The sequence below is a fragment of the Apodemus sylvaticus genome, chromosome 11 (assembly GCF_947179515.1).
Source record: "Apodemus sylvaticus chromosome 11, mApoSyl1.1, whole genome shotgun sequence".
Lineage (NCBI taxonomy): Eukaryota > Metazoa > Chordata > Mammalia > Rodentia > Muridae > Apodemus > Apodemus sylvaticus.
In genome coordinates this window covers 36,669,624-36,686,222 of record NC_067482.1, presented here as the reverse complement: position 1 = coordinate 36,686,222, position 16,599 = coordinate 36,669,624, and the positions used below count along the sequence as shown (strand labels likewise).

The following is a 16,599-nucleotide window of genomic DNA, read 5'->3' as shown; positions in this document are numbered from 1 at the left end:
CCCAGCTCCTCCCCCAGTTCCCCCAGCTCCCCCCCAGCTTCTCCCCCAGCTCCTCCCCCAGTTCCCCCAGCTCCTCCCCAGCTCTGCCCCCAGCTTGCCCCCAACTCTTCCCCTAGCTCCCCCCAGCTCCCCCAGCTCCTCCCCCAGTTCCCCCAGCTCCCCCCCAGCTCCCCCCTAGCTCCACCACCCCAGATCCTCCCCCAGCTCTCCCCCAGCTCACTCCCCCAGCTCACACCCAGCTCACCTCCCCAGTTCCCCCACCCCAGCTCCTCCCCCTCATCCCCCACCCCCTGTACCTCCTAGAGCTAAGACTCTGGAGTCTTGTCACTGGTTATACTTTCTGCATGAGTGAATGTCCAGAATGAAGGACATTGTCGCTGCAACTTCTAAACTTTTGTTTCATGCAAGGTCAACTCTGCCATCTCTCAGAGGGCATCTAAATTTAGGTACATAAACTGCAAAGGTGCCCTGCCTACAGCAAGGGGTGAGTTATAGTGTACCCCTTATGCAATACCAAAAGCTGAATTCATTTTCTTGGTCAGAGAGAGATTCATTTTGACACTAACGCGGCAATCATTGTGCATACAACTGGACACTAAGATAATGTAATAGTAGCAGAAAAAACAGTGGTCATAAGCATGTACATTCTTTCAGCAGTGAAGAAAACGATGGGGTTCAAAGATACATTTTAAAAATGGGATATACATGAAAGGTTTTTATAGTCTGTCCCTTTTCAAGGTAAAGTCATTGATACATGAATAGATTTGCACTAAAAACAGGCAGATTGGTATAATTTTATGTCTAATAAGAAAAGAAACACATTACATACAAATGTCTATGTGTGAGGCAAAAAAACCAAACAAACCCCAAACCAAACAAAACCCTCAAGCCTCCCAAAACCCCCAAAAGTCCAACCCAACCAACCACCAACAGCAATACCACCACCACCCCACAAACCAGAGAACTCCAGAGGAAAGTGCACATCATTAAGGAGAATGTGACTCTCTAGACTCATTCAGGTTGGAGTGTGAGGAAGCAGAAATAATTCGGGAGCGTGTACGTCAGGGTGAGACAGAGAAGGTAACAGGAAAAACCCAAGTAGAGAAAAGATGATGAATTCTTCTCCAAGAAATTACAAAAAGAAACTTGAAAGAGTGAGTAAAGCCCTTCGGGTAATGAGACCCAGGAAGGACAGGACTCTGCTCCTGGGGCCTACCTTAGGTAGTTTCTAACTGGTCTGTCTCCAGCAGATCCAGCCAGGGGAGGATTTTAAATCTGTGCCCTTGAGGCTCCGCCCATCTTACCCAGCTCTGCAGCCAGCCCAACCCTTTCATCTCTGGGCTCTTCCCTTACTGAGTCCACACCCTTTCCTCGGCCAATGGGGGTGGAGGTGGGGTGGGGGTGGAGCGGGGTGGGGTGGGGTGGGGTGGAGCGGGGCGGGGAGCCTTCTTATGAGGCCCAGAAGATGAGAGTATCGAAACTAAGAATGAGCAGCTTTCTACCTCTGACTACAGAGAGGTTGCATAAACAGTCTCGACGCCCCAGCCTCCGGCCATATTTAGAATCTGTGTGTTTGTGCGAATGTAGAAGCTAATAAATAAAGTCATGAAGAAACTGATAGCCAAGTTCACAGAGTTTTATTGTAAACAGCCGTCATCAATCTGAAATAAATACATAGGTATATTTTTGTGTGGCATAACTTGTAACCTTTGCCCCTCTTGATGTTAAAAGATTATAATGACCTCCTCTTCATCAAGTTTAACACAGTAATTCTAACCCCTTTAAAAAAGACACTCATCAAACCCAGGTAGAAATTCTACCTTTCTCATCAAAACTGTTTATTTTGCTTCTATCACAATGCAAAAAGATTGCCAGTAAGGCATACTTTCAAGGCCGCCCACCACGGCAGGTAGCCTCTGTTTCATGTTGTGTATCCCTGACCCGAAGGGACAATCTGGAAGGAGTCTTCTTTTTATTTCTCCTATCTCTTTGCTTTGGTATTCACCTCTGGACTACTGTCCCTTCAAATGTGTGTTTGTTTTCCTGCCTGGGTTCCTCCTGCATCTACTTTCCCCAGGGCTGCAGTTAAGTCCTCTGGCCATGGTAAGTTCGAAACAGAAGTGAACACAGGAGATGGAATACGCCCCCTGGTGGCCAGAGTTAACAGTGCAGCTTCACTGTGCACCAAGCTCCGAGTCTCAGCAGGGTTTCCGGGTCAGTGTGTCAGTGGGTCTACCTGCAAGGCGGTCTAAAATACCATACCTAGTAACCGTGAGCTTTACAAAGCATCAGGATAGTCTCCAACTTCAAAGTGCTCAATGGAGATGTACCAAAACACAAGTGTTTCTCACAGACATGTAAAAATACACTTTTTTTCCATGAATAGTATTTAAATAATAGTTTGTAATATAGTATTCTGTGGATTTAGTAAAAATATTTATTTAAAGAAATTCTCAAAACAAATTTAAATAGAACATGTAACAAATGTACAATTTAAAAATACACTGAGCATGGAAATGAGAATTCCAAGCGTGATTTTTCTGAGCATTACCTAGTTCTTAGACAATACGTGAATAGGTCCAGAGGTATACATTGTTCTTTCTTTATATCTAAAATCTGCGCTTAGTGTCAGGTCTCAAGTCAACTCTCACCTTAGCCTGAGTTTACAATCTATTAGGTTAGGCCATGATACCTCCCTACCATCTACTTTAAAGTTATGTATTCTTCATCCCTGATCCCATGTTTCTTAGTAAGGCCGATAAATTCTTTTTAAATCAAGTATAAACTGTGCTAATAATCAACTGGCTTGAGGGATGTAATTACTTGAAATGAGACTGAGATGAGGAGCAGAGATAAGGGTTTTATACCTAGCTAAAATGACCTGCATCATCTCCCGAATTAGCACCCTTTATTCTGGTGTATGTTAGTTTCTAGGCACAGAATACTTCTAAAGGGTGATGCTGGTATGGGGCATTGAAGGAACCACCTCTGGAAAGCAGGGATAGCTGAGGCCTAGCTTCCCCCCTTTCCACTGAGCCTCCCGAGGGCTTAGGGGAAAGTATGCCAGCTTCTTTATAACTCATTCTTTATAACTCCCACACGACAAGCAGACCAAGCAGATCTATTGAATAACAGCTTAGAACTGGCTCAGGATAGTGTAAAATCTGACAGTGATTGGTCATGGTTGCTAGCATTAGTATTTTAACTAGAGTAGCACACAGGCTTGATTTTCACCAGTTAGGTAAATTAGGATTAGGCTTTTCCCATCCTTTGAGATTTTTAAGTAGTTGAAAATTCAGTGTAGATAGTAAAAAAGGCAGAAACACATTTGGAATCAGGTTTACCTGGGTTGGGATTGTACGTGACTTCCAACCCTGAGTCTATCCTTTACTGTATCCTTTACTGTACCTCTCCATGTGGTATGTTCAAAACAGAAATGAGCACATGAGAAGGAACACGCCCCCTGGTGGCTAGAATTAACAGTGCAGCTTCACTGTGCACTTACTTTGAGAGGTGCAGTGGGAATCAGAGAGATCAAGCGTACAGTGCCCAGGACAGTGATCGGCAAGAAGAGGCCTGATGATGACAGCTACTGTTACTGCACACACATGAGAACTGTGGTTGTGTTTAAGGGCCACACACTGTAAATACTTAAGTGTATCATTATTTCAAGTAAACATACCATGACAGTATTTTCTTTAGTGCAAAAATAAGGAAACATAGTTTCTTACAAGCTTATATATGGAAAGTTCTTTAATGACTTGTTTGTGAAAATGTGGCTTTGGGTTAATGCATTAAAAATCTGTGCCTTCCCCTTTAAAAGCCAAAGACAGAGCACAGACAGTGTCCTGTCCTTCCAAACATCTCTAGTGGATCTCTCTCCATTAGAATGACCAAGGGCTTGCTGATGGCGTGTTTTAACTGCTTCAGCCCTTTGTCCTTTAGGACAAGAGATAGTAGAATGTTAAAAACACTTCAAAGATTAATTTTGATTTTATTAATTTCTCATAATTGTTTTAGAGAACTGTCTTTTGAGTATCAGTGCAACTTACTAAAATGTATTAGAATGTAGGCACTCAAAAATCCCTTAAATATAGAGTACATAATAGATACAGTGGTGCTTCCGAGTTAAAATGCTTAAAAGTTATGGCAAACTCTGTAGAAACACTGTTCACATGCATTCTTAAAAAGGGCAAGGTCAAGTTAGATTTGGACACGCTGAGCGCTGCGGATGCACCTCCTAATGAGTGTTTCCACAAGGGTTGTCTGAGACCTGGCAGCCCATGTTGTGGCCCGTTACTTGTACTTTGAAGAGTGTGCCATCTGCACACATGCAGAGCTTGTAGCGTACCCAGTCACCACTCCCCGACAGGTCTCCGCTGGAGGAACTGGGCAGGCGTGCTGGGCTGACCATCACGGTGCCGTTGAGGATGATGCTGTTTTCCTGTGGGGACAGTGACACAGTTTAGCCACTCCCACCAGTGGGCCCAGGAGAAAGAGATTAGACTAGACAGGACTTAGGAACTACAAGGAGGAAGAGCTGGCAGTCAGAGAACAAAGCCACGATCAAAACAACTGTGGCACAGTAAAATCAAAACGCACGCAAGGATACAAAGGTGACTCCTCGCTTAACCCATACTGTGTGTCAACAAACCTGTGGCATAGTCTGCAAGCACTAGTCAAGATCACATCCTGTTCACAGTGTGACTGATGGTGACAATGTCTTGGATAATTTTCACTTTTTGACTCCAGAGAATTTTTAGTTACTGACTAAAATTAGTTAATATTGATTGGGAGAAAAGGGTATTTTTCTCTTATAGGAAACAATTTTAGTAAGTAGAAGTTCAAATAAATATTAAAACTATATAGTTTATCAGACTAGGCCTTCAAGGAAACTGATGGTTTTTTATTTAAACTCATAGCTAGAGAATCACTCTCATATGGTAGGTCTTAACACCGTGTGTGTGTGTGTGTGTGTGTGTGTGTGTGTGTTATGTATGTGTGTATATGTGAGTGTGTATGCATGTGTGTGTATGTGAGCGTGTGCACACATGGAGCTTAGAGGTTGATCATGTGTGCCTTTGTTAGTGGCTCACTATCATACTCCTTGTTGTCTGTCTCTGTCTGTTTGTCTGTCTGTCTGCCTCTCTCTCTCACTGAATCTAGCACTTAGGAGGTCAGGTTCTCTGTCTGATCTGCCTGCCTTAGCACCAGGGTCACAGGCTCATGACACTGCCGTGCGTGGCTTTTTATTTGGGTGCGTGACGGTTCTGAACTCGGGTCTCCATCCTTGTTTGGAAGCACTGAGCCATCTCAGCCTCCAGTAAGTTTCTTCTCGTCTCCCTCCTCCTCCTCTCCTTTCTTCTCTACTATTTAACAAATACTAATTACTGTCATCTGCCAGACACCATCCTAGGTACTGGGGAGATGTCGGTAAACACATGGGCAGTAGACACGTTCTTATAGAATGCCACTCAGTGGAGGGAGGCAGATAGTAAACCAACACACAGGAAGCTCTAGGGCACGGGGTGAGATAAATGCTACAAGGGAAGACAAGCAGAGCGGACGGAGGGTGGGTGGCTGAGGACTGTAGTTTTTACACAAGGTGCCAGCGACAGTCTTCCTGATAAGGTCACATTCCAACGGAAGTGGAGCCGTGAGTGAGTGGGGCATGTGGGTCACTGGGGAAGGCACTCCAGCGGAGCACACTGACCGGAAGGGTCACAGTGAGGGTCTGTCTTCATGTTCAGGGAACATGAAGCTCAGAGGCTAAGGGAAGGGGCACAGTAGGATGTGAGACAAAGAAATGATGGGGGCAGACCTGCAAGGCTGGGAGACAGACTTAGGGTTTTATCTGGGAGGAAAGCCCACTTAGAGGGTGATAAGAGACGGGGTCTCTTTGAAAGGTTCCTTTGGAGCAGGTGCCGTGGCACAATCTGCACCCCAGCATTCTGATTCGGCGCTTGAGAGGCAGGAGGATTTGGGTGCAAGCCAGCCTAAGGTACAGGTGAGACCCTATGTCATAAAAAATGCCAGTGTCTACTAGTTTCTGTGTAGAGAAGCAGCTCATGACTAATGGATGAGCAGCAAGGGGCAGCCCACAGGCTGCTCCGACCGCCAGGCAGTGTAGTAGCCTGCCCACATACGCCACATTGGCCGGAAGCAGCCAGGGGCTGCAGGTGCCCGGCAGGTGCAGCCGAGCGTTGCCAATGGTTGTTGGGCAGAACGCGGATAGAAATGCACATCTGGTTAGGAGCCAGGATGAGTCCAGATGCCTGCGTGTGTGGAAGTGGGGAAAGGAGGCAGGCAGCTGGACTGGAGAACCCTACTTAACAGAAAAGGCCAGCGCAGAGGTTGTGAGCATGGGTGCCATCACTTTAGGGAGGGGCGGGAACTGCCAGAGGGGCAGAATGGCCACTGCTATGAGTAGGCTTTCGTCTAGAGCATTTGGAATAGAACCATTTCATACTTCCGAGTTTATTTATTTTGGAATACCTGCATGGATTTTACTGAGAGAACATGCAACTTTTCAGAACAAAGCACTCAGTATTATCCTGAAAGTTGCATGTAGGAAATGCAGTGCTAAGGGCTGTTTCAGATTTTGTTTCTATGCTGCCATCTTGTGGTCATTTAATTTTACTTTCTTGAAAAAAATATTTTTAATTGTTTTTTTTTTTTTAATCTTGGATAATAGTTTATTCAAAAAAATTGTGAGAAGAACAAAAAACACTAGTTTTATATCACATTTAGCCAAATGATTGTGAATTTTATATATCATAAAATAAAGTGGCTACCATGGATTTTATAATTTACTCCCAAGCTAATGTTTTTCTATCAGCACATTAGCCACTAGTCCAAATTGTTCTTATCTGCTGCATTACTAAGAACCTTTTTTGTGCATTTCAATGTTCTGGTATTTAACAAAGTTTCCTGTTATATATTCTTATTGAACTGTAATATTTAAATATAAAACAACTTTATTTGTACTATTTAAGGAATTTTGCTTTAAACTTATCTAAAATTAATATTAATTTTCCTATTTAAATTCTCATGTTTCTTATGTCTTTTTCCATTTCTTCACTTTGTGTATTTCTGTGTCTACTTTTTTTCATATTTGCCTTACTTTATTCTTTTTGTTTTTCTTTTTACTTAAATCTTTCCCAATGTTGAATTTTTTTCTTGAATATTTTCTTTATTTATATTTCAATGGGTTTCCCCTTTGGAAACCCCTATCCCATTCCCCCTCCCTCTGCCTCTATGAGTGTTCCCCCACCACCCACTCTTGCCTTCCTGCCCTGGCATTCCTCTACACTGGGGCATCGAACACCCTCAGGCCCAAGGGCTGCTCCTCCTACTGATGTCCAACAAGGCCATCCTCTGCCCCACATGCGGCTGGAGCCATGGGTTGCTCCATGTTCTCTACACACGTTCTCTACACAAAGGGCTCTGACCTTTAGTGTCAACTGCAACCCTCAGGTGTGGCCGCCTGTCTCTCCTCAGAGAGCTCCCTAGCACAGCACAGTGACGCCTCCTCAGGTGGCTGTGACAGCTTTGGCAGGAGTTCTAACTCATGTTCATCTTTATCATCCAGAGATGGGGAACTGTCAAAGAGAAACACCTACTTTCCTTTCTAAAGTTTATTATTTCTGAGAATTATAATACTGAACTGTTTCTGAGAGGGGAGAACGACTTCTAAGTGCTCGGGTTTACGGCTGCTATCGCCATATGCTCTTTGGTAACACAAATGTCCTCAGGCCTCGGTAAGCAACCGGAGCATGGTGCCCAGAAGCATGCTGGGAACTCCACTCTGCCTGAAACTCCAAGCTAGTGAGAAGGGAGTGGCGGCGACTCCTCCATATGAAGGAAGCTCTGGGGAAGTCTGTGAAGCTGAAGTAAACGTCACAGTGATGACAGACTTTCTCCCTCACAGCTAACAGGTGTCGGTAAAAGCATGTGGCCCCATTCAAGGATTCTTCTTATAGCCTTGGACACAAAACTTGGAAAAGAACAGGAATAGCCTTCAGTGAAACAGCAGCCGGTATTTCAGGGACACATGGTTTGGTCTCCTAGAATTCTCTATCAGAAGGTCTGTTCGGGCTATGGTTTTTCTCCTTTTAAAATAACATAAAAGTGCAAACAAGCACAATCACAAATCAAATCACCTGTTATTCTTCCACTCTTAGCTAAATATTATTATTTTTCTTTATTCTTCCAGATTTTATAAACTGCACATGTTCTGAAAGAAATGATACCTTTTAAATTATTTTATAATTTTCTTTCATTTCACAATCTATTTTGAACTTCTCATCATGACAAAAGTCATTTTCAGTATTTATATACTATTCTACATGTAATTAATTATATACTATTCCAAAATAAATCATCTTAAATTCACACAGAAAAATATACTCACGGCCTTTAGCTCCACATCCCCGCCCATGTGAAATTCAATGGTTTTGCCCATGATGAACACGCCTTCATTGCCACGCACAATGGCACGCCCGTCGACTTTGATGTTTAAGTCACTGGTAGCATTGCTGGTAATCTAGAAATGAAAGCATGTACTAAGGAGAGCTTGTGGGTAGTGAGGGAATCGTTATTGTAGAGAAGGGAGCGTCTCAACTCTGGGCTATGAAGGGCAGGTTTATAATTGTGGGGATTAACACAAAGAGATGACTTATTAGTGCACGTTCAGGCTAAGGCCAGGGCTTCTGCAGCCCTTCAATGGTCTGGAAGTCATGTTCTCAGGTGGCCTAAGTCCTCCCCCCAGGGAGTAGCTGCTGACAAATTCCCCCTCTAGGGATCATAAAAGAGTGAACCGAACCCTTTCCGTCGATGCTTTCTGAACGTTCAAACTTTTCACTCCGCTTGGCAGATGAAACTCGTGAGTCTCATAGTCCGTGCTGAATAGGATATTTTGTGTCCTTGGGTCAAAAAATTGCATTCCAATGTCGCTGGTGATGGAGGTTTTGTTCTTTTCAACACTCAGCTTGGTTGTCCCTTGCTGAAAAACAATCTTGAGAAAAATGTTTTATTATGAGTATGTTTTCAAAGAATGCTACAAACAAAATTAATGAAGACTTGTTTTTAAGAGTACTACAGACCAGTAAGGGCAGAATCTAAAATGGTAGTAACAGTCACACTTCAAATTCTTTTGACTGCCCCTGCTCATAAGACCCCGCATGATATACATCTTTAAAAGGCAGGCGTATACACTCCTGTGCTTACACATGACCCACTGTACAACAGCACGGGTCATGGGGAACATGGCTGGGCCCTACGACGGCCACGGTGAAGGTAAACACATGCTGGAGGTTTCATTTGGCTAAACGCTGGGCTCTAGCAGCACGGGGCCTTGTCTGTCACCAAGTAGCATTTCTCTTCCTGATTCCCAGAATCTGGGCTTTCTGATCTGGACGGGGCCTTTTACAATGGCTTTGTCAGGTGGAAGAGAAAATAGTGATCTACACACTCTTACATCAGTCAGTGGTTCTACTGGAAAAAAAAAAGCCTGGAATATTAAGTACCTAACTCTAGCAAGATTATAAAGCCAACAACAGACTCTTACTGACTGTTGAGTATTTATAAAAATGGATACGTTAGTGTACATAATGCATATTTAAAAAAAGATACCGGAAGATTCCAGCTTTAATCTGTGGGTTCTCTTGAGAACTGTTGTCCACACCCCTCTACCTCCACACCCTGCCCTTAGTGTGGCGACTTACTGGCTGGTTGTTGCCAGTGATGACCAGGTTTTCGTTCCGCCTTCCCCCCACCGTGCTCTTGTAAAGCGGCTGGATGACGCCCATGTCGGATACTTGCTTGAACCGCAGCAGGCCGCTCTCATGAAACTCCATGCTGTCACAGCCATTTGGCCCAATGCGGATCACGGCCCAGATGACAAGCGTGATCTGAAAGACAGGCGTGTCTACACTACCTGGAGGTCTCCTTAGAGGACATTTTTATCAAGACGCTAAGCACAGCTAAGAGCCAGGCGTGCTGGAAGGTCCGTCATAAACGGCAATGTTACTGTTTCCTGTTCTCCCCTCATTGCTTCCCCAAGGACAACCAACCACGGTCAGCAACTTACGCTATCTCATCTAGACTCCATCTCTCTATTTCTAAATAACATATATTGTGTTTCTTCCTTTACCAAATAAGGTTTTCTCTGATTTATCTCCTATTTCAGCAGAAGAGAATTTGGGCTCACTGTTAATTTGTGTGTCTTCTAACTCCAAACAGATTCAGTCAAATATGTATCAGCATTTACTGATTATGACCCAGTAACTACTGTTCATTACCATACCAGACACTATACTCTAATTCTTCTTTTAATATTTATGTTTTCATAGTTCAATATTGTCTTTTATTTGAAAAATTGAGCTAAATCTCAAACACTTGTATATTTCTGCAAATCTCCCAGTAAGATAAATTTTCGAGCTGCTCAGACAATGTCAGTTCTGTTTTTTGGTTCTAGTTGATTTTCCTGAACCTGGTGTTTTGCTCCCCTGGGGACTGGCCAGTCTCTGAGCCACCCACAGGATGGAACTGTGAACTTTCCTTCTCTCATTCTTTCTCACACATGAGATGCCCAGTTTCCTGTATCGGCATCTCTGAAGTTCTAGCTTTAGGACTTTCTTTTGGTAGCAAAGAGGCTTACTTAAAAGGAAAAATGTTTGGTACATGTGTGTGGTAAGACAGTCTTACAGTCCCTCATGTCTGTGAGACAATCTGGCTAGACGTGCTTCTGACCTCTGACTTCTGAAGGCCGCAGCCTTATCGCCCTGCTCTGTCCAATGCTCGCGGCAGGTCCAGGGGCATTCTGCACTTATATTCTTCCCACAGAACGCGTTATCACCTCTCTAGAAACGTTTTAAATATTTTCTTTACTTACAGCTTTCTTAAATTTTATAGTGATAGTGTGGTCTGTCTGTTTGTCTCTCCCTCCTTCTGTTGCCTTCTCTTTTAAAATATATCACACCAAGCCCAGACTGGTTTCAATTTTTCTACAGAAAAGTCTCTCTTCTTTTTTTTTCTTTTCTGTTCTTTTCTCTTCTCTTCTTCTCTTTTTTCTTTTCTTTCCATTTCTCTTTTCTTTCTTCCTGTCTCTTGTTTCTTCTTTCTTTCCTTCCTTCCTTCCTTCCTTCCTTCCTTCCTTCCTTCCTTCCTTCCTTTCTTCCTTCCTTCCTTCCTTCCTTTCTTCCTCCCTCCCTTCCTCTCTCTCTCCTTCTCTCTCTCCTCTCTCTCCTTCTCTCTCTCCTTCTCTCTCTCCTCTCTCTCCTTCTCTCTCTCCTCTCTCTCCTTCCCTCTCTCTCCCCTTCTCTTTCTCTCTCCCTCCTTCTCTCTCTCTCTCTCTCTCTCTCTCTCTCTCTCTCTCTCTCTCTCTCTCTCTCTCTCTCTCTCTCCTTTCTTAAGCTGATGCGGATTTCACTCTAGCCCTGGCTGTCCTGGAATTAATTCACCCTGTAGAGCAGGCTGGCTTTGAACTCACAGAGATGTTGCTTCTTCTTCCTGAGAACTGAACTGGAATTAAAGTATTGTTGCTACAACACTGGGCTTCAGAGAATTTTCTTAAAATCATTTTATTTGATTTCTTTCCTGCAATGCTTTCTTTGTTCTCATTTTTTGAATCTTCTTTTATTAGAAGGTTCCCAGAATGTACCTTAGGATTCAGTCCACTCTTCATTCCCTTCAAATATAACTCTGTTTCCTGACACTGTTACTTTAGAGAAGGGGATTGAAGTGCCTTAATTCAGCCATCCTTGCCAGAAGTCTCCAATAAGGCACAATAAATTTAGAATGACAAGGAAAGCTATTTATGGAACTTTCTTTAAACTGTGTGACAGCTCTAACCTCAGTAGGGGATTAGGCACAAATGTTTTGGAAGAACATGGAGTCCAAAGCCTTCTCAAGAACATGAGAGAGAGAGAGAGAGAGAGAGAGAGAGAGAGGAGGGGGAGGGAAGGAGAGGGAGGGAGAGGGAGGGAGAGGGAGGGAGAGGGAGGGAGAGGGAGGGAGAGGGAGGGGGAGGAAAAAGGAGAGGGAGAGGGAGAGGGAGAGGGAGAGGGAGAGGGAGAGGGAGAGGGAGAGGGAGAGGGAGAGGGAGAGGGAGAGGAGAGGGAGAGGGAGAGGGAGAGGGAGAGGGAGAGGGAGAGGGAGAGGGAGAGGGAGAGGGATGGAGAGGGAGAGGGAGAGAATCACTGGCTCTTTTTTAATAGACTGTATCATTCATGGAGAAGCTGGTGCCAGAGGTTCCAGGGTTAACCACCAGAGTTACAACACCATATTAAAAAGCTGCTTCTTCAAAACATTAACTATCCAGGGGAAAGCACAGGCTAGGGCCTCACCCTCAGTAAGAATGGGCCTGGCAGAGCCCTCCGCTTGACGCTGGAGCCTGAGGCTATAAGACACGGACTGGACTGTCAGAGGCACCAGAACGCTCATGTTTTACAAACATTGAATGCCGTTGTATTTTTTAGGAGAGAAAAGGGACAATAAAGTCACAGTGAAGTTCTCTTCTACCAACTTTACACAGCCTTTCTTAAAAGACAACTCCTTTAAATGGAAAAATCCATCAATGTTTTTCTAGATGAGATTAAAATATGGATATATTATCTTACTAGTTATCTTCAGTTTTGTTTACTTATTTTTGTGGGACTGGAGAGAGAGGCCTATTAGGATTTTTATGTTCAAGACCAACTAAAGTCCAAAGGAGATAAAACACATCTAGAGAAGCAGAAGATCAGACGGACTGTCCCCAAACGCAGTGCATTAACAGAAGAGATGAGCTGGTCCCCAAACAGAGCATGCAAGCAGAATCTATGAACTCATGGTAAAAAGATGAAAATTTCTTCCAAGGTAACTCCAGAGAGAGTACAACGTCCCACATACTCACAAGTAGATTGATGACAGCCAGGATGAACAGGAGGACAATCACGCAGATGGCTAGGTTGCCCTTTCTGCCCCTCAGCCCAGTTTTATGGAGACGGTCCTCATCGATGGGGATGTACCCCGCTTTGAAGTTGCTGTTGTGCTCCTTGTTAACGTTCCTTCGCTCCACAGCCTTCTCCCGCATGGACTTCTTCACTGGCCCATTGGACCCTTGCTAAAAACAAAACAGAGGGCAGCAGCTATATTCTCCTATTGACGAGTTTATTAAATTCAAATTCACAACTCAAGCAAGCTGAATTGGTTATGCCCCATAAATAAGTTGCAAGTCACACTGCATTGCAGGTTTCAGGGTCACTGTCATTACTGTCATATAGCACCCTTTCTCTCTGCTTCCTGTCATCCTGATGTCAACACCGGTATAGCTCACTTCTGGGCAGAGCTGGTGCACACACCCACACACACACACACACATGCACACACATTGCAGTTCATAATATTATCTTTACTAATGAGTGCACACACACATTGCAGTTGATATTACTTTACTAATGATTTGTTAGATTTTTACTCATATTTTTTTTTACTTACATGAAAAGGTTTTTGGAATGATTGACATAGACCGCTACTTATAACCCAATGGATTAAAGCCTATATTAGTCTATATCAGTAGTTTTTGAAGTGTTCAGGGGCAGTTGTGTGAGGATATATGTTTAGGAGGGATGTCAACTGAATTTTCTTTAGGGTTTGAAATGTCAGACATGTTTTTAAAAACAACATTAAGATTTGTTTGTTTGTTTTTTTAACTCCCTCTTTTGAATGAGCGCTGGTGTCTCCAGAGGCCATGTGACTATTTACAATAACATCATCATTCTAAGAGTTAATGAAGTATTTGCTCTATAGAAAATAAATAAGAAATTAAAAAAAAAAGAAATATTTGCTCAGGCATTCCATCGTTTTCACAATTTCTCAGGTTAGTTTCTAATATGGCAAATATCAACAGATAGTTACGATAAGTAGAGTTTGTGATAAAAAACTTGAGAGCTTCCCAACTTGACCGTAAGTGTCATTTAGCAATCCTGTCACGATATACAAATACAAGAGTATGTCAGAGTGCCTGAGTCAGGAGTACAGGTGACACACACTGCAGGGAGCACTCCGGAGTTGTCAGGGAACAGGGGGAGCGGGCAGGTCAGATATGGCAACACTGGGGAAGAAAGGTGGAAGCGCCGGGTTGAGCCAGTTCTCGGTGGGGTAAAGACTCTTCTAATCGTATGTTCTATTTAACCAGGAGCCACTGGAGGTTACTGCACACATGGGATGTGTGTTTCAGCATGTTGACTGTTAGGCAAACACGTTACAGAGGTCAGCAGGCTCCTGCCCGTAATGTGGCCATGGAGGTTTGAGGTAATGAGGAGATGAACTGGGTGGGCTAGAGAAACACATGAAAGGGAAAAGTGAAGAGGAAAGATGTGGTAACTGGCAACAGTGTCACCATACGGGAGATGATGAACTTGATCCTGGGGCAGTGCCTGTGAGGCTGCTCTGCTGGTGGCCTCCTTCTCTTCCTCCCTAATCCTCCTAATTTTCCTCCCCTTCTTCCTCCTAATCTTCCTCCCTCTCCTCTCCATCCTCCTTCCCAGTCTCTTCCTCCTCTTCTTCTGCATTCCTTTCTTTTATTTTATTTACCATGTGAGGGGCACCTGCACCATGATATACGCATGTGGAGGTCAAAGGGCAACGTTTGGGAGTCGGACCTCACTTCACCATGATGGGTCTCAGGATTGAACTCAGGAACTAAGTTGACAGACTTTGGGCTGTCACCTTTATCACTGAGCCCTCTTGCCAGCCCTTCCAGAAGACATTTACGTTGAAGCAAACTCATGCTCTAACTGAGAACCGGAGAGGACCAGCTGGAGAGGAAGATACCAACATCTTCCTTTGTCGATGGAGCCGGGGGACAATCTTGAAGAGACAGAACTGCCAGGACCCAGTGACTGGGACACAGCAGGGGCTACAATGGCTCCCAAACAGAACAGATTACATCGTGAGTGGGACCCCAAACACAAAAGCGATCTTTCATGTTAAGCACAATGTGTGTTCCCCCTCTGCTCACTTCAGTCAGCCCGGCTCTGGTTAGGGTAGCCCAGTGAGCAGACCTCTGTAACTTTTCTGTATAACTCAGAGCATCAAGACACATGCGGGGAACAAAGGCTCCTCTAACCCAGAGGCTGATTTAATTACGGGGTAAACTCGGAAAACCAAGGGAGAGCTTCAGTCCCAACAAGTCCACCGTTGTTTCAGCTTCACTCACTCCTGTTCATTTTAATCTGGTTGTACTTGCCTATTGTCACAGTGGACTGTGTCGGTTGTTTAGCAGATCCCGTGTCTATTTTTCCTACTGCCTAGAACGAGTCCTCCAGAAACATAGACTTAACAGGTCTGTCGCTAAAATGTTAGCCACGTAGGAAAATATTTCCCAATTGAATATTACCAACCTCACTTGTTCACTCTCTCCCCGCAGTGATGTGGAAGAATGGGACTTTTAAAGAAAAGCACTTTACTGGTTACTTACAAAAGGGAAACGACAGTAAAGTGACCACAAAAATAGCTTTTTATTTAAGCCACTTTGGCAGCTACATGCGCAAGCATGTATTCACCCACTTCACGCACAAACACATTCGTGCATGCTCAAGCACAACTTGATATTTGAAGGGGAAGCCTTTAAGCTCTCCTAGGCTTACTACGAGACCAGGAAACATTTGATAACACATTTCTTAAAAGTCATCTTAAACCCACTAGACACGGGTCAGTTTTAGGTTGGTGTCTGAATCGCCGAGAAACCAAAGTGGGCGGGGCAATCTGGGCCGTCTGCACAGCGGGCATGGCAGGAACAGGACCTGGCCACGATCCACGCCAGCCAACAGCTGACCACGACTTGGCTGGTATCGGGCAGCCTCCCGGCCCCAGCTGACGTTATTTTTATCCGCACGGTTTCTGGCTTAGGAAAGGCACGTCCAGGCGCAGGCTCCGCAGCCCATGACCGGTGTCACTCCCGCGGAGGGACAGCTCCCCTCTCCGATGGGAGCTGCTGCCCAGGGTCCAGCCCGGCCTTCGCCAGCATCTCGGTTGCGGACAGCTCCCGCCCTGCTGCCCCGCCCTGCCGCCTTGCTCCGCCGCCCCAGCCCAGCCCTCGAGCCCTCGTCCCCGCCCTCTGTGGGGTCGACCCGCCACCCGGCTTCCCACGCCCTCGGCCGCAGCAGGCTCACAGACCTGCTCGGTCGCCGCCGCTGCCGCCGCCGCTGCCGCCATCTTGGCCCGCCGCAGCCCGCGCTTGCGCTCTAGCCAGGGGTGGGGCTCACACCCTCGATGGCCACGCCCTACCACGCCCTCGCCACGCCCCTGAAAGAAATCCAGAGTTGGCAAGTCTGTGTAGGTTCAGATCCTTGGAGGCCGGTCACTCGCGACCGACCGTGAGTCGCCGGCGGGTTGAATGGGCGTGGCAGGAATCTCACGTGCTCTGGGGCATCCTCAGGTTCTTCGGAAAGGACGCCCTCAAAATTCAAAACATGCCTTTATCTTTTATCAACTCCCCATTTTGGCAAACTGTACGCAAAGCTGTATCCTGAGCTGTGACAAATTGCAAAGGAGAGATGTTATTGAGTGTACTGGTGGGTGAGGCTTGGGTGCAGATCAAGTGGAAACTTGAGG

At 45.1% G+C, this 16,599-nt stretch overlaps 1 protein-coding gene across 2 annotated transcripts; it reads right to left on the bottom strand.

The window, feature by feature from the left end:
- Window positions 1-1,620: 1,620 nt before the first annotated feature.
- On the bottom strand, window positions 1,621-16,227 carry Sgcb (sarcoglycan beta). Of its 2 annotated transcripts, none has more exons than XM_052198957.1 (6): window positions 16,162-16,227; window positions 12,896-13,105; window positions 9,726-9,911; window positions 8,825-9,016; window positions 8,414-8,545; window positions 1,621-4,444 (listed from the first exon to the last, which is right to left on the bottom strand). In XM_052198957.1, the coding sequence occupies exons 1-6, from the start codon at window positions 16,198-16,200 to the stop codon at window positions 4,241-4,243; spliced, it is 963 nt and encodes a 320-aa protein (XP_052054917.1). In that variant the 5' UTR covers window positions 16,201-16,227; the 3' UTR covers window positions 1,621-4,240. The 2 variants fall into 2 exon arrangements, with proteins under 2 accessions (XP_052054917.1, XP_052054918.1); XM_052198958.1 differs by lacking the exon at window positions 1,621-4,444 and adding an exon at window positions 7,606-7,996.
- Between the last annotated feature and the right edge of the window lie 372 nt (window positions 16,228-16,599).